Source organism: Ictidomys tridecemlineatus, chromosome 7 (assembly GCF_052094955.1).
Source record: "Ictidomys tridecemlineatus isolate mIctTri1 chromosome 7, mIctTri1.hap1, whole genome shotgun sequence".
NCBI lineage: Eukaryota > Metazoa > Chordata > Mammalia > Rodentia > Sciuridae > Ictidomys > Ictidomys tridecemlineatus.
The window spans coordinates 131,107,382-131,128,210 of record NC_135483.1 but is presented as its reverse complement, the minus strand read 5'-3'; the positions used below and the strand labels follow the sequence as shown (position 1 = coordinate 131,128,210).

The 20,829-nt window shown below is 32.4% G+C and overlaps 1 protein-coding gene across 5 annotated transcripts in view; it reads right to left on the bottom strand.

The window, feature by feature from the left end:
* The window catches only part of Psmd14 (proteasome 26S subunit, non-ATPase 14), a 107,803-nt gene that overhangs the window by 10,818 nt on the left and 76,156 nt on the right, over positions 1–20,829 (bottom strand). For all 5 annotated transcript variants that reach the window (XM_078017479.1, XM_021729868.3, XM_005315756.4 and 2 more), the window contains 3 exons: positions 15,028–15,135; positions 8,409–8,483; positions 4,616–4,741 (listed from right to left, as the gene is read on the bottom strand). In XM_078017479.1, the coding sequence (XP_077873605.1) occupies positions 4,616–4,741; positions 8,409–8,483; positions 15,028–15,135 (309 nt within the window). The remainder of the gene's footprint in view (positions 1–4,615; positions 4,742–8,408; positions 8,484–15,027; positions 15,136–20,829) is intronic.

The window sequence follows — 20,829 nt, the reverse complement described above, 5'->3', positions numbered from 1 at the left end:
CATGGTAGGAAAGTGCACTACCAATGAACTATTCTCCCAGGGCCAGTAATGTAAAATTAGATGGGATAGCTAAAGCTCTAGCCATGAAGCAAGAGATGACCTAAGGATGGAAGCTAATCCATGGCAAATGGAGCAGAAAGAAGGAACCTGGATCTTGCATGAATTTAACGTTTTATATTGCCCATGAAGTACAAGAGATATCCCTTTATATTTTATTTAAGGCATTGACATTTTGAGCTAACACAACCCTAGATATAACACTTGCTGAAGGCAAAAGCATAAAAATTCAGGAGTTACATTAAGTATAGAATTCTCTGTCTCCCACCTTAGAGGTGATACTGTTACCAACACAACATACTGACCTATATAGAGATCACGTTGAAAAAAGGGGAAAAAGGAAATAGAGTAGGGATTTCTTTTTATGTTGTTATACAATTTTATTTTTCATACTAAACCTGTCAAAGAGAGCATATTGATTTCAATAGTTAAAAAGATAGTCTCTAAAAGATGTTATTATCTACTTACCCAGTAATAGTACATTTTTATAAAATATTTTTTAATTTAAATTAAAAGGTATTTCTACTTTAACTTTTTCTTTGACTACTTAATAAGGTTATCAATGCCATCTGTCTTTCTTCAGTGAGTTTTCTAACTCATTTGCCCAACTGATTAATATTTTTACTACCTACATTTATTCTTAATTATAATAGTTCTCCAAAGTTCTCTAGCTTATTCTCTTGGATTTCTATGTGTGATTACAAATATATCATATTCAAAAAATGATGATCTGACCTATTTCCCCCAACATTCATATCTTCTTTTGTTTTTCTTATCTTATTACACTAACACAAAACAAGATTTTCCTGACTACTACAGTAAATGAATTGTAATCATATTTACGTTTTATACGTAATCATATAAAAATATAATTTTTTATATGAAATTGAAAAATTTCTTTCAAGTTACTAAGTAGGTCAATATATCCATCTAAAAACCTGTTAAATCTCAGAATTTATGGAACTATATGCTTGGGGAAAAGGCAAGTTTTGCTTCAATGCTATTCACTTCAAAAATGGCCTCTTTTGCAATTCATTTTTCACCTGCACATTCATTTACAAATAATGTAATCAAATATTATCAAAATTTTAAAAAATAGCAGATGCATCTTGGCATGAATAAATTAGGAGGTTTGGAATAACAGAGCTGTGGGTGTTGTAGTTCAATAATGAGAAACATCAAATTAGTAGTAATCCAGTAGAATTTCTGTGTGGTGAATTTAGACTTCAAATTGAAAACTTGGAACATAGGAATTTAATTATTTTCTAACCTTTCACTTTAGGACCTAACTGGCATCTAACAGTAATTACCTTAGTTTAAAACACCAGCCAATTAAAAAAGAATACTATGAAGAACTGGTAGCATGGGCCTTTCATTTTATATTTTAAGTGTTACTAAAAAAATCCACTATATTTCTTTCAATCAAAGAGGGAACTACATTCCCAAATTTGGACTCTTTCATATCACAGCTTACACATTGTTTTCATTTTTTAACCAAACCTTACAAGTTTTTGAGTACTACAGAGATTTTTTAAAACTGTAAAATAGGAAAAACTTCTGTGGACGGGCAGCAGTAACCATAAATAGGTTACTTCCTGGCAGTGGTACCAATACAAATTTACTTAAATGTGTAATGTAATAAAAATCATTCCTACAGTCTGCTGAATAATAAATTGTAACATTCTATTTATAAAAGGTTAACTATTTTAAAAAATAAACTATTTCTCTCTATCTAGTCTTCACATCATGAAAAATACTAGAAAGATATAAAATAACTTACCTACAATCTAGCACTAAGTGAATATTTCCAGTTGAAATACTATATCTATAATAAGGGTATGTTCTTCAAAGCCAAACCTAATTCTGCCAAAATTTAGTTTGTAAGAACCTATTAGATTTATTTCAAAACTGAATTACCTTGAAAGACTTATTGCTACATTTCTGTAAATCTTACACATTTGTCTTCTGGATAATAGTTTGGTTTGGGTTGGAGGTAAGAAGTGTTTAATTTAAAAGGGAAATTTTATTTTGGTCTAATATCCAATGTCATTTTAAACTATGACCCTGAAATCTTGAGTTACAGCCTTTACTATTAGATTTTAGCCCCACGTTTCTGACCGTTTATTTAAAAATTAACTATCTCCTTCCTCACTCCTATCTAAATTGAAAATATTAATGGTACCAACATACTTCTAGTCATTTAGACAGGAAATCTTGAGTTCATCTTTGATTCCTCCCTCTTCTTTCACCTGACTTATCCAACCAGTACCATGTTTTGTTTATCTGCCTATTAATGCCTTCATTCCTACTGCCACTAAGTTAACCCAGACAGTGCCTTTTGTTTGGTAATAGTGAATAGTAAACTCCTCTTAAATAGAATTTCCCATTCAAATCTTCTCTTAAAGGATTCCTTCTACACTGTTGTAAACTTATATTTCTAAAGTCAGGTTCTGGGCATATCATGCCTCTGATCAAAAGTAATTTGTATCCTGATATTCCCAGAACTATTATTAGATTTTAAGAACTATAAAAAACTTAACTCTACTATTCACCCTCATGTACTATATACTCCAACCAAGCACACCGTTTCATATATACTTCATGTACCTTTTTTAACCCTAACATTTCTCCATCCTAGTTAATCCTAGTTAATCACGACTGTATGCTCTACTTATGAGTTCCAATTTTTTAGACTTCACATGTAAGTGAAATCATGTGGTATTTGTCTGCCTGTACCTGGCTTATTTAATTTACCATAATGTTCTCCAGGTTCAATGTGCTGTTGCAAATGACGGGATTTCCTTCTTTTTAAAGGCTGAATAGTATTGTATTATGTATGTGCTTCATTTTTTCTACTTATCTGTTGATACACATTTATGTTTTTGATGTCATATTTTGGCTATTGTGAATACTGCTCCAATGAGCACTGAAATATATATATCTCTTTGACATTTGATTTCATTTCCTTTGGATACATATCTAGTATTAGAATTGTGGGATATGCCCTATGACCTTTTTATCTACTAGGCATTGCCCATATTTACATTGCCTATGGGTACATTCCTACATGTTTCCAAACTTACTCATCCTTTAAAGCCTTGTTCAAATGTTGTTTTCTAAGAGAGAAACCTGGGACAGTATCACAGCAGAAAATCAGAGCCTCTGAACTCCTATAGAACTTCTCATGTGCTTCTCTCTGTCCAACCCCCATCCCCAGTCCCACTGGGATTGAACCCAAGGGGCACTTTACTACTGAGTCACATCCCCAGCCCTTTTTTTTTTTTTTTTTTGTATCTTATTTAGAGAAAGGGTCTCGCTAAATTGCTGAGGCTGGCTTTGAATGTGGGATCCTCCTACCTTAGCCTCTTTAGCCGCTGGAATTATAAGTGTGTGCCAGCATGCCTAACTCAGGTGTTTCTCTATGGCAATTTGTACAATGTCTAACTTCCAGAACATATAAATCTCTTGGATACCTTTGTTAAAATATAAATTCTAAATCAGTATGTCTGAGAATCTATATTTCTAACAAGATCCTATAAGATGATGATCCAGCTGGTCTATGGACATTTGAATACTATAAGGTGTTATGGAACAGATTTTTGCCTAGTGCTCTGGTTACTTATAAACTTTTCTTACTGTCTCTATTTTCCTATAAATGAAGCAAGGCTCTCAGTTTTCCACTTCAACTTGTACAAGAGATAGTCAATAAATATTTGCAAACATAACACTGCATAATGTATAAGGGATTTTTTAAAATGCAGGCTTTCAATCCATTAGTGAGTTTGAATCTGAATATATGAATGTATGATATGTATGTATACAATTACAACAGAATAAAATAGAGTCTGATGAGAAAGAACAAAAAATGTATCATGTAATAAAGGTAAATACTGATTCATAAAACATTATAAGTTATATATTCATAAACATTTACTGGGTCAAAATGGAAACTATTTTTTATGTATGGTCTAAAAAGTTGGAAAATATATTTTGGGTTGAATTTAGATTCCAAAAGACATGAAAAAAAGTAAGTTCCTTGAATAGCAGAGATTTTGTATGGCTTAATTTTTACCATATCCCTGGTACCTGGCACATAGTATGTTTTCAATAAATATTAATTGGATTTTTTAAACCAAATGGAAAGTAGAAAAATTCATAAAACAAATTATATGCAGCAAGTAGTAAGCTGTTGTTTCTGTTCTACATTCCCTTACCCTCTGTCCCTGAATAATGAAGACATTTCAAATGTGCAACTATATTACATGTTCTATAACAGGGACTGGCAAACTAGAGAACCCATGGGCCAAAGCTGGCCAGCTGCCTATTTTAATGATCACAACCACATTCACTTGTTTACATATTATATATGGCTGCTTTTGCACAATAGTAGTGGGTATTAGGAAAGACTGAATGACCTGAAAGTCAAATATTTACTCTTTGATCTAGAGAACAGGCCTCTGTATTTAAACTATTTATATTTATATGGTTGCTTGGTATCTAATCATATATATTTCAAAAATTAAAAAAAAAAAACACTAATGTTAGAAGTAACTTTTACCTTATTGTAATTCTTGGCTAATTCCAACATCTCTTTTACCACCGATTCATTGTGTTTACAATGTTCACTGTAGTCCTGAAGTGTCAAACCTTCCATCCAACTCTTCTTATGCAAATTTAGCAGCATCTAAAAAATATAAAGAAAAAGTAATTATTTTCTTGCCTGAAGGATATTCCCCCTTCACTTGACTTGAGAAAATTCACAAAATCTTTTTGAATTAATGAATTCAAATAAATTCCTATTAGAATTCTCTTAAATTTATACTAATAATTTAAAGAGTACTCCAACCCCTAGCTTTTGCTGTCCTACCTAGAAGGTGATTCTCATCTTTGCTGGGCTTCCTTAAAGACAGATGATTCCTTAACCATATTATCTAACCAAGCCATCCCATGCTGTCTTAAACAAAAAACTTTCTTTCTAAAATCTGCTATACTGTAACGAGAACACCTGAAATTATTGTTTACTTGTTTACTGCATTTCTCTCCCACTAAAGGGAAATCAAAAGGGCAGGGACTCTGCCTTGTTATTTTCAAGATCATGGGGGGGGGGGGGCTGGGTTTGTGGCTCAGTGGTAGAATGCTCGCCTAGCATGCATGAGGCACTGGGTTCGATCCTCAGCACCACATAAAAATAAAATAAAGATGTTGTGTCCACCTAAAACTATAAATAAATAAATATATTTTTAAAAAGATCATCAGGGTCTAGATTCTAAAACAATATCAAATAATAGCAAACAATTGGTATCTTGTTTGAGTGGACAAATTAAATTTTTATTTCATACACAGAATTGCTAATTTTTCATGTAGTTGGGTTTCAAATGCCAAGGTAAGGAAATAAAATGCCCCACTTACTGACTGTCAGTCTTTTTTTTTTTTTTTTTTCGGGGGCAGGGTGTACTGGAGATTTAACCAAGAGGTGCTTTACCTCTTAGTTACATCCCTAGCCCTTTCTTTCTTTCTTTCTTTTTTTCCCAAGACAGGGTCTCACTAAGTTGCTTAGCCCATATCTATATCTATGAATTAAAAGCTTATACTTGTCACAAAGGTTTCTTCAAATTCTAACATTCTATCTATAATTTAAAAACATAAAACTTGAAGCTGGGAAGTCATGAAGCTGGGAAGTAAATCAGATTTGTCTAGTTTGTAATCATATCAACAAATTGGGGCTGGGCTCTATATTAAGTGATCATGAAATTAAACACCTTATTTCAATGCTTCTCAAACTGGACTCATGTTCGTTCTTTCTTTCTCTTTCATTTTGGTGCTAGGGATTGAACCCAGGATTGCTTAATCACTGAGTCACATCCCCAGCCGATTTTTAAAATTTTGAGATAGGGTCTTACTAAGTTGCCGAAAGCCTCATTCATTTGCTGAGGCTGGCTTTGAACTTGTGATCCTTCTGCCTCAGTCTCCTGAGCGGCTGGGATGTAACTCAGTGGTAGAGTGCCCCTGATTACAACCCCCAGTTTCCCAAAAGATCCAAAGACATACTTTTGAAAATGTACAGGCTCAATTTAGGAAAATCACATTAACTTGTTTAGAGGTCTCCAGCTATCTGTGATAATTTATCTTACTCTGGAAAGTAAAATGTATGACAAAATCACCTATGAAGTTTTTCAAGACAGAAACCTCCCTCGTTCCCTTCTTATGGTCCCAGGGTTAATAGAAGAATGTAGTAAATCCCACACAGGTAACTTCAATGTCTTTGATTACTTCCCATGTTCTCCACTGATACTGTTCTAGAAAATAGATACTTAAGTAAATTTTTTCCCCAAAACAAAATATTTTCATTTGTTTTTGCATAATTATTAACATAAATACTGTTTATTCTAGTATTTAACACTAATTTTCATCCACCAGGAGTTATTTACTTTCTGGGTTCTTTACTTTCATTTATTTAATACTTAGGAAATTTTTTTATAGTTACAACTATGTATGCTATAAAGTTAACCATAATTAATGTTGAGAATTGGATTTGCTACCCCTACAAAAGCAAACAAAGAAAGTTTCAATGGAGCAAAAGGACATCTTGGCAATGACTGCATAAAGATTACAATGGGACAGCCAGGTAAGGCTTGGGGTTAAGTATACAGGTTGGATGAATAAGAATAAAGGCAGGCTTTTACTACCATAAGAAGAGCTGATCTGAGTTATTAAGAGTATAAATATGGCAGTAATTAATTTATCTGAGAGAGAGAGAGAGAGAGAGAGAGAGAGAGAGAGTGTGTGTGTATGAGAGAGAGAGAGAGAGAGAGAGAGAGAGAGAGAGAGAGAGAGAGAGAGAGAGAGATTAACTGGATATTACCAAATAGATGCATGATAGATATTCTATTGATAAAATATTTATGTATCTAGGTGAATTTTTCACTTTGAATCTGAGTGGAATCCTTTTTCACAACCTGTAATTATTCCATTAAATTGAAAATAAGTTTTGAAAGTGTACTTCAAGCAATCAAGTAAATCTATCACAGCAGGAGATAACTTTGGGACAAATGCAAGCAGCTTTATAGGGCTCCCTCCTGTCAAAGGGGAACTGGTCTCTTGCTCCCTTCATTATTATGCTCAAACATCTAGGCCCTTTAGGTGAGTGTATAGGTGGCTTTGGGCCTTGGTTTACCAAACTTAAATATAAAAAAGCAACCTCCCCCCCAAAAAAAACACAAAATGGAATTTTTTCCAAAAAAATATAATATAGCATATTCTTTACCTTCAATTTAGAAATGAGATTAAAGATGGAAATGATACTGAAAGAGGGGATAGATGTGTGGACAGCACAATTAACTCCCCTTCCCACTGCCCATAAACCAGATGCCCCCCAACTCCAGTAAACACCTTTGTGAGAAACAGTTTCAAGTACTAATGGTCTTGTTTGTTACTGAATTCTTATCATGTGTGTACTTCAGAATGGCTATAGTTCCCAAAACTAGTTATCCATAGGAAATTCAGTGTTCTTAAAAAAACATTTTTTTGTCCTTCCCAGAGAGAAATATAAGAAACTAATTTAGTACAAGACTAATAGTAAAGGGGGGAAAGTGGTTCAGATTATAATTTCAAAAAAAAAAACCAAGCAGAATTAAATTTTGATAATAATGAGAAAAATTATACTAGAAATAATTCTAATAGCAGATATAAACAAAAAATTTAAACCACCAAGATGTTTGACATTTTTCAAAAGTAATCACATTTGAAAACTATATTAAAAGGGACAAGAATCTAGTTTGAAATATTTGAAAACCTTAAGCTGTTTCTTTACTCTCCTTAATTTACCATTAACATATTCAAGGGCTGGGATTATAGCTCTGTGGTAAAGCACTTGTCTCGCATGCATGAAGCACTGGGTTCGGTTCAATCCTCAGCACCATATAAAAATAAATAGATCAAGATATTGTGTCCATCTACAATTTAAAAAAATACTTAAAATCTACAATGACAATTTATTCTTAGCAAATTTGAAAAGCTACATTTTTAGTAAGAGAATTATAAAAGTCAACTTTATCTGAGATGATAAATTAATCAAAACCCCCACAAAAATAATGGAAATACTTTTTAATTTATCATGAAACAAAACTGAACACTTTCATTTTCCACTTCCTCTCTCACTTCAGCACCTACCAATTAAGGAAAAAAGTCTTTCAATAAAATATTTCTTTATTTTATGTTGTAATTCATCAGGAGTCTAAATAAATGTTTGGAAACAGAACAGGTAAAGAAATCAAATTTAAACCATATACGAATTAATAGTCTAAATGGTGTGAAAGATGATTTGCTCTTCTAATACAAAAATTTAAACTTACCTTCTGTTCCAGTTCATTTTTCCGATAGTTAATAGTGATGGAGTAATAATGTCTGTTTAGTCCATGAATTAAGGCCTACATAAATGATTTAAAAAAGGATAACTTAATATTTTTCATCTAATAAATAAAATATTTAAAATTATTGATACATCCTATACACAATATTCTTATCATCTTCTAAAAAGGGTATTTTATCTTAAATTAAAACATTTTTCTCAACCACAAGTCGAGGAAAGTTTTTTGGTAGTTTTCAAGACAGGGCCTCACTAACTTGCTGAGATTACATGCCACCATTTCTGGCTTAGAAGTGAAATTTAATGGAATGGATGACACATTTTTAAAGCATGATACAGAGCCTCAGAAATTCAATCTTTTTGATAGCCTTGAGAAGACTTAGAGATAAGGTCTGATCTCATCATAATCTAAGTTTTAATTACCTATTTATAACTTATTAAGTCAGATGTAATACCTGGTGGTTCTTTGTATTTCAAAAGTTTAAAAAGCCGTAAAAATGCATGTGTTTCTTCAACGACATTAATCTGAATTTTATTTCCTGGTTCAGCTTTTATCGTTTCAAATAATTGTGTTCAGGCACATCTCCAAATTAACAGTGTATATTTTATTCTTTACTGTTTTGCTTGCTCATGCTCTTATATAGTGACATGCAATCTACTAACCAGAATTTATTTTTTTACCATATTCAGTCTCTTAAGACATAGCTATATTAAAAAACAATGATACTGGATGTGCTAAAATCAATTCACAACTGCCCAAGTATCTAACTCTAGCAACAGTGATCAACTGTGATTCAAACAGTATCCTGGGAGACCTACAGGACCCTCTGTCAGTCTAAATGATGAAAATACAGAAATACAACTTAGGAGTATTTTTAACAAGTATTAAAAAAAAAAAAGGCTTTGGGAAAAACAGTCAAGAATCTACAGACAAAGCTAACCAAAATCACCACCAGTCTTTGATTGGTGGATTTTTTTACAGTGTAGATGGTGTTGAGATAGAAAAAGAAGGAGTAGGGAAGTGAACATTTAATAATCCCTCAACATCTACTTTATACATCACATCTTCTAATCTCTAATCTTCATAAAAATCCAGTTAGGTAGGCTAGGCTGATTCCATGTGCATTTGTTCTTTTTTTTTTTTTTTTAAGGAAAAGGCTTTATGTTTTATTACATTTAATGTAGAATTCCGATTTTTTTTCCACATTTTTTTTATTGGTTCATTATAGTCATATCTTATGGTGGAATTCACTGTCATGCACACAGTTTAACAATGTGATTTGGCGAATATCATTCTTCAATATTTTCCTTTACCCTTCCCTCTTCCCTCCTGGACCATTTCATCTATTCTAGTGATCTCATTTCAATTTTCATGAGACCCCTACTACCCTAAACTTTCTTTTCCTTTTTCCTCTTTAGCTTCCACAATGAGAGAAAACATGCTATCCTTGATTTTCTGAGTTTGGTTTATTTCACTTAACATAATGGTCCAAAGTTCCATCTGTTTTCCTGCAAATGACACAGTTTTTTTTATTCTTCTTTATGGCTGAGTAAAACTCCATTGCACACATATACATTTTCATTATCCATCATCTAGTGATGTACATACAGTCTGGTTCTATAGTTTAGCTATTGTGAATTGTTCTGCTATAAACATGGGTATGCATTTATTGCTACAGTATGATGACTTTAATTCTTTAGGATAAACACCAAGGAGTGCTATGGATGAGTCATATGATGAGTCCATTCCTAGTCTTTTAAGGACCTCCATGTTGATTTCCATAGTGGTTGTACTAATTTACAATTCCACCAATAGTGTAAAAGTGTTCCTTTATCTCCACATACTCTTGAGCACTTAAAATTGTTGGTATTCTCAATGACTGCCATCCTAATTGGAGTGAGATGAAATCTCAGTGTAGTTTTGATTTTCATTTCCCTAACTGCTAACAATGTTGAACATTTTTTTCACATATTTATTGGCCATTTGTATTTCTTCTTTTGAGAAGTGTCTATTAGTTCATTTGTCCATTTATCAATTGTGCTATTAGGTTGTGTTTTTTGTTTTGTTTTGTTTTTAAGGAGGAGAACAAGAAGAAGAAAAAGGAAGAAGAAGGGGGGAGGAGAAGAAGAAATTAAGAATATCTATTAAATCCTTATTTATTTCAAAGTGAATTAAATTTCAATGCATGAAAATATTACATTGTATAGATCTTTAATCTAAACTTATCTTTGTGTATTATATGAGGTGTATCTTCTGTGCAGAGAGTTAGAAACATGTGCCCAATTCTGTAAGCAGACGGTCTGGCTGGAGAGTGGAGCTCAGATTGAATGTCCCTTCATCCAAGCCCCTTTATGTAATACATTATCTGCCCAATTCCATGTGGTGATGTATCAAGTAACAATTGTGACCAAAATATATACACAAAAGCCAACATGGTAGACAAACAGATCTACATTTTAGATAGTAATTACACTGCTAAAATAAACAATTTGGTATCTGAAGGCACTACCTTTTTGGTTTTCAATTAAATTATATAGATAAAAGTAATAAGACAAACACAGACAGAATTAAAAGACTAAAGATAAAACAAATTTAACTTTAAATCAAATGATATACACAGTCTTCTAATTTTATTTGCTCATCTGCTGTGTACTCCAGTGCATTCATCACAAATCAGAGAAAATCGTTGTGAGCTTTTTGGTCTCATGTAAATGGTCTCATGTAAAGTAAACTGCACATGGCCAGTTTACTTCTAATTATGCCTCTATACACTCCCTGCTGTGGAAAGCATTATAAAACACACAGCTTATGAATTATATATAAGCAATTCATAGGTCCTCGATAGGTTTAAAACACTGTTTGCTCTTAAAAATATCTGCTTCATCTAAAGATAAATTTGTTTGCCTTATTTTACATTAATAAACTGGAAATATGGTGCTAAATAATATCCACTGAATCACATTCTAAAATGAAGCTTTCTATATATAAATAGAACAACGCATAAAAAAACAAAACATATTTTGTGGTTGCCTCCATAGTAGAGAACTGGGCTGCAGAAGGTAAAATCAGAAGGGAAAGTTTTTACTAAATGCCTTTTTATATCTTTTGAATCTTGAACTATATGACACATATTATCTATGCCAAAATTAATTAATTAATTAGATTCTCAACTATTATATAGAAGAATTAAAAGATGTGGTTATGACCATCAGTTCTTATATTAAGTGACTGAATTAGGAACAACTCAATTTTCTGGGCCTTAGTTGCTTCATCTACAAAATGACGACAGTTTCCTGGGCAACTGTCTTACAATGGTGTATCTAATAATTATCAAAATAATGTATTGCAAGTAGCTTAACCCTACTACACAATACAACTGTACTGAGAGCTAAAAGCCCTATATTTACAGGCTCAAAATGCTTGCACATGCATCTATGCATCAACATTCTCTAAATTACATGAGTCTGACAATCTTCAGATTTATTGCAACACTTTTATCTGAAATGTCTGAACAGTTTTTAATGGAGTAGTTCTACAAATTAAGTTACCAAAATAAATGTTTATTAACACTTTTAATTCTAAACATTTAACAACAGTAAATATTCTGAGTATAAAACAATATAAAGTCTTACATATTTATATAGAAGCCTACAGTACTATATAAGTGTTAAAACTTTTCCCTCTTTACCAGGATTAATAGCTTCTCCTTTATAACACATGAAAGTGTAAATAAAATCTGCCTATTAGCTACTTCAACATTATCACTAATATTTTTAAAATAACAATTTCTAGCCAGGATTGGTGGCACATACCTGTAATCCCAGCTACTCAGAAAACTGTGATAGGAGGATGACAAATTTGAAGCCAGGCTGGACAACTTGGCAAGACCATCTCAAAAAAAATTATAATATTTTAAAGCAGGATGCTTTTTTAAAGAATACTTGATCCAGACATGGTTATGCATGCCTATAATCCCAGGCAGTGGCAGAAGGTATGCTAGTTTGAGGCCAGCCTGGACAATGTGGTAAGAACTTGTGTCAATATATTTATAAAAAAAAAAAAAAGGCTTACAGATGTAGCTTAGTGGTAGAGCACCCTGGATTCCATCCCAGTATGGCAAAAGAAAAAAACTCTAAAAATATCTTTGTTTCACTGAAGAAAGTTTAAGAAATATGGACAAGGAAAAACAAGAAAATAAAATTCTATAATTCTATCACCTAAAAGTAATCAATACTAATGTTTTGGTGTAAATATACAGGCAGTTTATAAAACTGTATATTTACAAAATGAAGAATTTGTATATCTTATTTTATAATCTCTTTCATAATATATTTTGATCTTTCCTTAAGCAGTATAATACTCCCCTACCTCTTTAAGTATAACAGTAAAGAAATAAAGAGTTAGGAAATCATTAGTGAATGCCAGCGCGTACTAACAGCTGCTTTCAGACTTCTACCCCTACTACTTGAGAATTCGCTTAAGAGCAATTTCCCTCTTAACACCAGCTAACTTTCCCTTGAAAATAAAAGGCATTTCTGAAAAGCTTTTAATCCCCATGTTAAAGATTTCACTAATATTACATTAAAATTATATTATGGTCATTACCATTTACTTCAAGCTCTTCTGGGTTGCTTTCTTTTTAGTGTGTCTTAGAAAAATAAGAAAGTTTTTTAAGGTATGGCTTTATTCAGTCATTTTCTGGCTTGATCCCATTTGTGTGTTTTTGTATTGAAATTGTCTTAAAACTGTAATGCCCACCCAGCTAGATGTCATTCTGATGGGCGCTATACAAACTGTGAAATAAATATATTTACAGATTCTAATTGGAAGGCAAAACAAACTAAAATGAAAGGAAAAATACTGATGCTGTAGCTGTTATATATACATAGGTGGTTAACTCACACTCAGAATCTGTCTCATAAAGTTCACCAAACTAAGACTATAACTAAGGGTTAAAAATATAAGTGGATTGGTATAGAATAAAACAGATTTTAATACTGATTTAACTCAATTTTTAAGGTTAAAAAGCAGTGTTTTAATTAAAAAAAAAGAAATCTGCAACAGGTGGCTATTGACTTACAATTAAGGAAAAACTTCTGGCAGAAAATACCAGTAATCACAATGATTTTGGATTGTGAGATGCTACTTAACCTTTTATAAAAAATAATGAAGCAGTATGACTCGATGGGAGTTTATAAGAAAGGTCATTATCACAAGCTAAACAGGTCCAATAATATATTCTCTTGGAACATACAAGTATGGGCTTGTCTATGCCCAATCAAAATCACTGGTAGCTTATTTCATACTCATTATATTCTGTAATCTTCTCTAAATTATAAAAAATGTTTTTTTCCTAAAGCAACACACCTCAATCCTTTGAAACAAAACATTTCACTTTGATGAAGATTTCGGATGAGTGGTTGCTACAAAATCAAATGTTTAAAAGTACCAAGTTATCAAAGTGTAACCAACACTTAACCATGGTTAACTGTTAAAGCCACAATTCCCCAAAGACAACCTTATAGAAGAACAAGGTGTCAGAAGGGGAACAGCAATAACTCCTATGTCTTTGTCTTATGTGTTCTATTTAACCAAACATGTTATTTTTGTTCTTTTAATTAATCTTTAGAGAAGTAATTAACTATACAGACATAGGCTATATGGCACATTTAAAATAATTTTTGCAGACAATGAAAATTTGTATTCAAACAATGAGACAAGTCAATGACTTGTCTCATTGACAAAGAAAACATTAATCACTCAAGAGGATATTAACTGTCTGAATACCAATAACTCCAATAACAGTGGTTGACATCATTAGATAAAATAAGTTATAAACTCTCATAGAAAGTAATATTGAGTGTGTTTTGTAGCAGTTATCTTAAAGACGAAGATTAAACCAAAAAGGTAGGAAATCTTAAGTATTATTTAAGAACTGTTACTGAGTCTGGGTATAGTGATACCCCAGTGCAATCTCAGCAACTCAGGAAGCTGAAGTAAGAGGATGGCAAGTTTGAGCACAGTCTGGAAAACTCAGCCAGACCCTGTCTCAAAACAGAATTTACAAAAGGGCTAGGGGGATGTAGCTCAGTGGTAAAGTGCTTGCTTAGCATATATGAGTCCCTGAATTCAACACCCAGTACCACACCCCCAGTAGACACAATTCCAAACTGTTTTCTAGAGGCTTGTTTAAATATGTATCAGTTTTCCCATTATTTTCTGCTATGAGAAATGTGTGCAAACCAATCAATTGTGGTGGCCCATATCTTCCACCTAAAGCTCTTATGGGTTCTTCTCTATAATGTTAACCATACCTAAGATATTCTTAATCTGAAGGCTCTGCTATGCTCCCAAATGCTTACATATGGTAAAAACTTTAAAGGTCTTACTAAAAAATTGACTCATGTATGAACAAATATAACTTTTGAAATAATATTCATATATTTCTCTTTTAAAATAAAAAAACTAATTGCAAACAAAGTAAAAATGCGAAGAATTAAGATCTTAAAATGACTGCAAGTCTGAAAAAGGTAAAAGAGTTTTTATACTTTTAAAATACATTATCATTTTACATACATTTCATATTATCAAATAGAGCCATTACCTGGATAGATGGCTTGTTCAAGTGACCCAGATTTGAAGTTGTTTGTCTTGGTTCATGTCCTAAGACCATCATATTAGCATTGATCAATCTGAAGGCATCAATAACAACCTGTAAAAACAAGGTGTCAAGTCAATTTTTTAAAAAAACAAGTGATGATGCCAAGCAACAGTGGACAAGGCATGATCAACTTGCATCTGTTTCTGGCCTATTTCCAGAAAATCATTTAATTATAATATTAATAAAAAAGAACCTCCTGCTGATTGTGCCATCAGCACACCACCCTCTATCTTGTAATGTAAGATGACACCAATTATTGCAATTTTCATGAAGCAGTAAAGAAAAATGTTAACTTTGCATCTTTATTATTAAAATACGTCATTAACTAAACTTACACCAAACAGCCTTCATGGGTGTGCATGTTTGTCACCTAAATTTTAACTAATCAAAATGAATGACAGAGAAACTAAAACTGAAAGTGAGCACAAGCTAAGGGACTACATCCAAAGCCCAGCCCTGTCACATCAATTATACTACCACAGTACTTGAAATGACAACAAAATTGCAGCCAGCCAGGCACTTGCCCATGTATTCTCTTCTAGTCAGATACCTTTCACTTCTTGTGACTATGAAAGACTTTATATCTTGTCTGATGGCCTTACATGTCCAAGCCACTGTCAACACAGGAGGCACAATGTAAGAAAACCAAGGTCATCACCGCTTTAAACTAGGATCATGGTATTCAATGATGTGGCTGTAAATTCACAGTACAAAAATTAATAATTGGTAATTAATTATAGAAAGTTTTTAAATTCTGACATGATACCATCTGTTAGCTCTTAGTAAGGGATAGAATCATATACTTTTCTGTGTCATTCTGTGGTCATTATTATAGATTTAAAAGAACTTCTTGAAACTTTTTATTTTTAATTTTTAATTTTTTAATAGTTGTGGATGGACAGAATGCCTTTATTTTATTTGTTTATTTTCATGTGGTGCTGAGGATCGAACCCAGTGCCTCACACATGCTAGGCAAGTGCTCTGCTGCTGAGCTACAGCCCCAGCCCTTCTTAAAACTTTTAAATAGCATGAAATTTTAGGTGAACACATACGACTTTAGAATAGATTGCCTCTTTAAGGAAATTTAACTCAATAAACTTGTCATACAGCACAGTTTTAAAGCAGGTCATTATTTCCAGATTCACTTTTTTAAATGTTCAATAACTGAATTATGCCAGCCCTGCACCCTGTTTCAGTACTGGGGATTGTACCCATTGAGCTACATCCCCAGTAGACACAGTCTCACTAAATTGTCCAGGTGGATTTGAATTTGGAATCCTCCTGCCTCAGTTTCCTAAGTAGCTGAGATTACAAACATATGCCACCGGCCCAGTGAGATAAACGAATGTTTTAAAATCTACTATCAACTAGATTCATTCTCATTTGTACAATTATTGTTTAAACATAATGAGAGATTAAAAATAATGTTTTTAGATTAAAGCAATGAAAATCTAAAAATCATATAGTAAATATTTCTACATGCTTTGGCTAAAGAATAAGATTTAAAGAAAGAAAATCACCATTTCTAACAAGGCTGAAGTGAAGAGTCAAAATATTATATTTACAAAGGTATAAACTTATACCCAAAACTATGACAAGTGAATCAGTCTAAGGTCTCTGCCCAATTGACCTAAAAAAAATCAACTTTGAATTTTGCTTTTCTTTCTAGTTCAATCTTTCCCAGAGATTTCTCTTGCCTCAAAATAAAAGCAAGCATTCCCAAAACATGAATGATTTAATAGTTTGTAAACTTTTTCCTTTTTATACAATAACCTTTATCTAGACTTAACTTTCACATTTATATGTGAATATGGTCTAAGTTTCCTATATTTAATGTTTTAACGTATTTCCTTTTTTTATAACGCATAATAAAAACAGGTACAGACATACTTTAAATAACATCCAGACCAGGTGTGGTGGTGCATGCCTATAATCCCAGAGGCTCAGGAGGCTGAGGAAGGAGGATAGTGACTTCAAAGCTAGCCTCAGCAACTTAGCGACCCTAAGCAACTTGACAAGACCCTGTCTCTTAAAAAAAAAAAAAAAAAAAAAAGAGCTGGGATGTGGCTCAGTAGTTAAGTGTCCCCTGGGTTCAATTCCCAATATAAAAAGTAAATAAATAACAAACAAACAACATCAAACAAATGTTTTTAAGAAAACTGGAGTAAAATTTTCTTATATTTTGAACTAAAAACACATAAGATCAAGTTAACATGTGAGCAAAGGAGGGAAAAGGTACCATTCTGACAGGTAAACAAGGTAAACAAATACATAATTAAAAATCAGCACCCCTAATTATTAATGGTAAATATCATTTTGGTCTAACTGTTTTATGATTCTATTTTAATAATACAGTTCAATCATTTGTAGGGGAAAACCTTAGATAAAATATGAAGATTTCATTATGTATCACAGCAAAATGCTTAGTTTTTTATACTGAATTTTTCAAACTAAAACAGCAGAGAGCTATTTTACATGCAAAAGTCTCTTGTATTTTTCTGGAATATAATACGCAGGTGTGAAACTTTGTGAACAGGAAATGAAAATAACAAATAAATAGATATCATGATCTGTTAAAAAAACTTGAAATTTTAAAAATTCTACAAAGAAATTAGAAAAAATAAGGTTTTAATATACTGTTCAACTAATAAATGATGTCCTATGTGAAATGACATGTTCAGACCATTCCTGAGCAGCAATATGATAGCCAATAGAAATGATTACAGGAAGATGAAGGAAATTTGCTGCCATCACTATAGCAACTGTCTTAAGGAAACTAACGTGTTCAACAACCTGCAAACCAAAATTAGATTTAGCATGCAATAAAAATATAAATATGGCAATATAGTCTACATTTTAATTTCTCTACAATTTTATAATTGCTGCTTCTGCTGTGAAAGTAAGCGGGTTTCTCCTTTAGAGCAACCTATCAAAATAGACTCATTAATGTCCAGTGCACTAATGAGCAATGGGCAAAAAAGGTGTTAATTATGCACAGTAAGAAAGATTCAAGAAAAAGCCCTAGTGAGCACTTGGAGGTGTGTATAAGCTGAAGGCATTTCTCTCTGTTTGTGTATTTACAGCATGATGCAACAGAATGACAGCAAAGTGGTCACTCCATGTTTAGGAAGAGAAATCTTAGATGCACCACACTAAACAAAGAACCCCCAAGAATTAATTAAGATCTGGGGAAGAAGGAGGAATAATCCATTTTTAGGACTTTATGAATTTCCTAAAGAGTTCATTTGAAGTTTATATAAACTAGTTCAGTTTGTCTTGTAAACCTCAAATAGTAATTTAATCAAATTCTCTGCACAAAGATTATCTCCTTATTACGTAATAACAGAAACCTCCAAGCTAAACTATGAAAAATATATTCTGAAATGTGTTGCGATGCTTTAAAAATTCCTTCCCATAATGAAGTCCTGTACACCACATTGAATCTCTATTTACCAGCCTGACCATTTAATTTTTTCTGGTACAAGTGCCTTGAGACTTTTCAGAGGTCACTGCAACAGTAGACAGCTTATAACAAAACCATTAGCAGTTTGGCTAGCTTAGGGAAACCTCTTACTTTCCTTTTTTGTTTATTATCACTGCATGAATCTGCAGCATATGATAGTTTATAATTTCTCAGGCTTGTTAAATTCATGTTAAAGGTCTGTTTTCTTGTTGAATAAATTTTGTTCATATAATGCTGCCTATTTCATACACTCAGTCTTTAATAGCACCTTTGGTCTATGCGCAACTCACAGATCAAAACAGAGGACTAAAATAGGGGTTGATGATGCTATTTACATGTGTGATTCCTGCTGTCTTCTTGTTAGTAGCTTTAATATAATAGAAGACCTTGTCTGTTTTGTAATTAACACATCTTTACTGGAGAGATATTTGGAAGTGATTGCTGTGAATATACTGGTTAGTAAAATAAACACAATCACACACCACTTTCTGTTATCAGACAAATTTGTGAATTGTACACATTATACTCCAGATCAACAAACTGTGATATAACAGCCAAGTAGAAGACACATATTTATATAACCCTTTATTTTTCTGAAAATATGTATTCACTCTGACCTTGCAAATATAATTAGCTTGTGGGATGTGCAGATTTCAGTACCATGGTTGCTTTACTAATTGCAACTCTTGGAAATAGATACTAAATATTTGGAAGCTGCCAATACAAAATAAAAACTGCATCTTTTTTGTACATCTGTCTTAGCTTATAAAAGCAAAATAGTTTTAAAAACAATACTGAGTTCCATGTTTATTTCAAGCATACCCAAGGGACAAAAATCTATCATTTCATGTCAATGACAAATCTGGTTTAGGGCTTAAAACTTTAATTATTTTCAAACTTCGTTTAAATTTTTTGTCTTCTTTCATAGTATATGCTATTTATTTTTAAATTCATGTGTTCTTATCAACCGCTAGGTCACTGAAACACTAAATTTCTAAAGAATCAATCTATAGTTCCCTATTTTCATATTCTAAAGGAAGCTATTTTTAAGCAAAACTCTTCAAATTAGTTTAATATAAAAATTTTTAAAGAAAAATGTATACACACTTATGGTAGTAGTTGCTATATTTTTTTTCTGTCTCTTTCTCTCCCTCCCTCCCCAGTCTCCCCACTAGTTGGCTTCTGTGGCATTTCCAGTTCCATTTATATTGAAGTCAGTGATCATGGGAAGTGTTTAAAATACAGTAGCCTCAATGTTTAAAGAAATTATAATGAATTCATTTTCTTAAGCTTAAAAAATCCTAAACAATCTGAATCTTCCATAACCTTACAGATAAACTCACTATAAATATATGTAAAATGAAGTGAAATTACCAGAAAAATTTTAAGACCTGAAAAATCAATGCAAACACTAAAAAGAAGGGAGGGTGGTAAAATAAAATTCAGTTACCAGTTAGGCTATAGTCTACCAGCATATAAAGTCTCTAAAAATGAGAGGTGTGGAGAGAAAGACAACACCCCATATCAAATACCCTTTATCACCTAGCAATGACCTGTTATCAAATGCTTAGGTTGTTTCTGGATTCTTTAAAAATTAAAGAGTGCATGTGACCTGGGAAGTACTACTTAGGGGTTTGTGACTAGCTTGTTACTTCTGCTGCCATGCACTGCCACACATCTATAAGAGAAAAACATCTTATGTCTCTTGTAAGCCCACAGCATAAAAAATTCAGAGATATCTTACTTTTTATGCCATTTCCAATGAAAAGCTCTAAGAACTAAAACTGACTCATGCCAAATGCATATCACTGAACTGCTGTGATTTCTTAGTCTCAAGTTTGCAACATGGAAATTATTTATAAAATGTCAATTTTAGCTCTGGAAAAGAAATTCCTATGTGTATGTACATTTTCTTTCTTCATCCTCAGAGAATTGCTTACTGTAGCTAGAGATCTGTGGTACAACTTTAATATACTGGGAGAAAAGGGGGATGGGTGAAACTAGCGTAATGTACTTTTTTGACAAGTGAAGACAATGAATCAAAATTAAAGCCACAAATTTTAAACATATATGCCTTAATAAAAACAAATCAAACTTTAGAAAGTAATATGACAAAAGGTAATTAGACATTTACAATTAGACTCATGAAACACTATGAAAATAATTTACTTAAGTTACAAAACAAAGTTTAGCCGATTTTTTTACACTATATGCATACATTCAGTATAGTGTGGGGATTTAAGTACTTGAAACACCAGGGATTCAGAAACCTTTCTGGATCT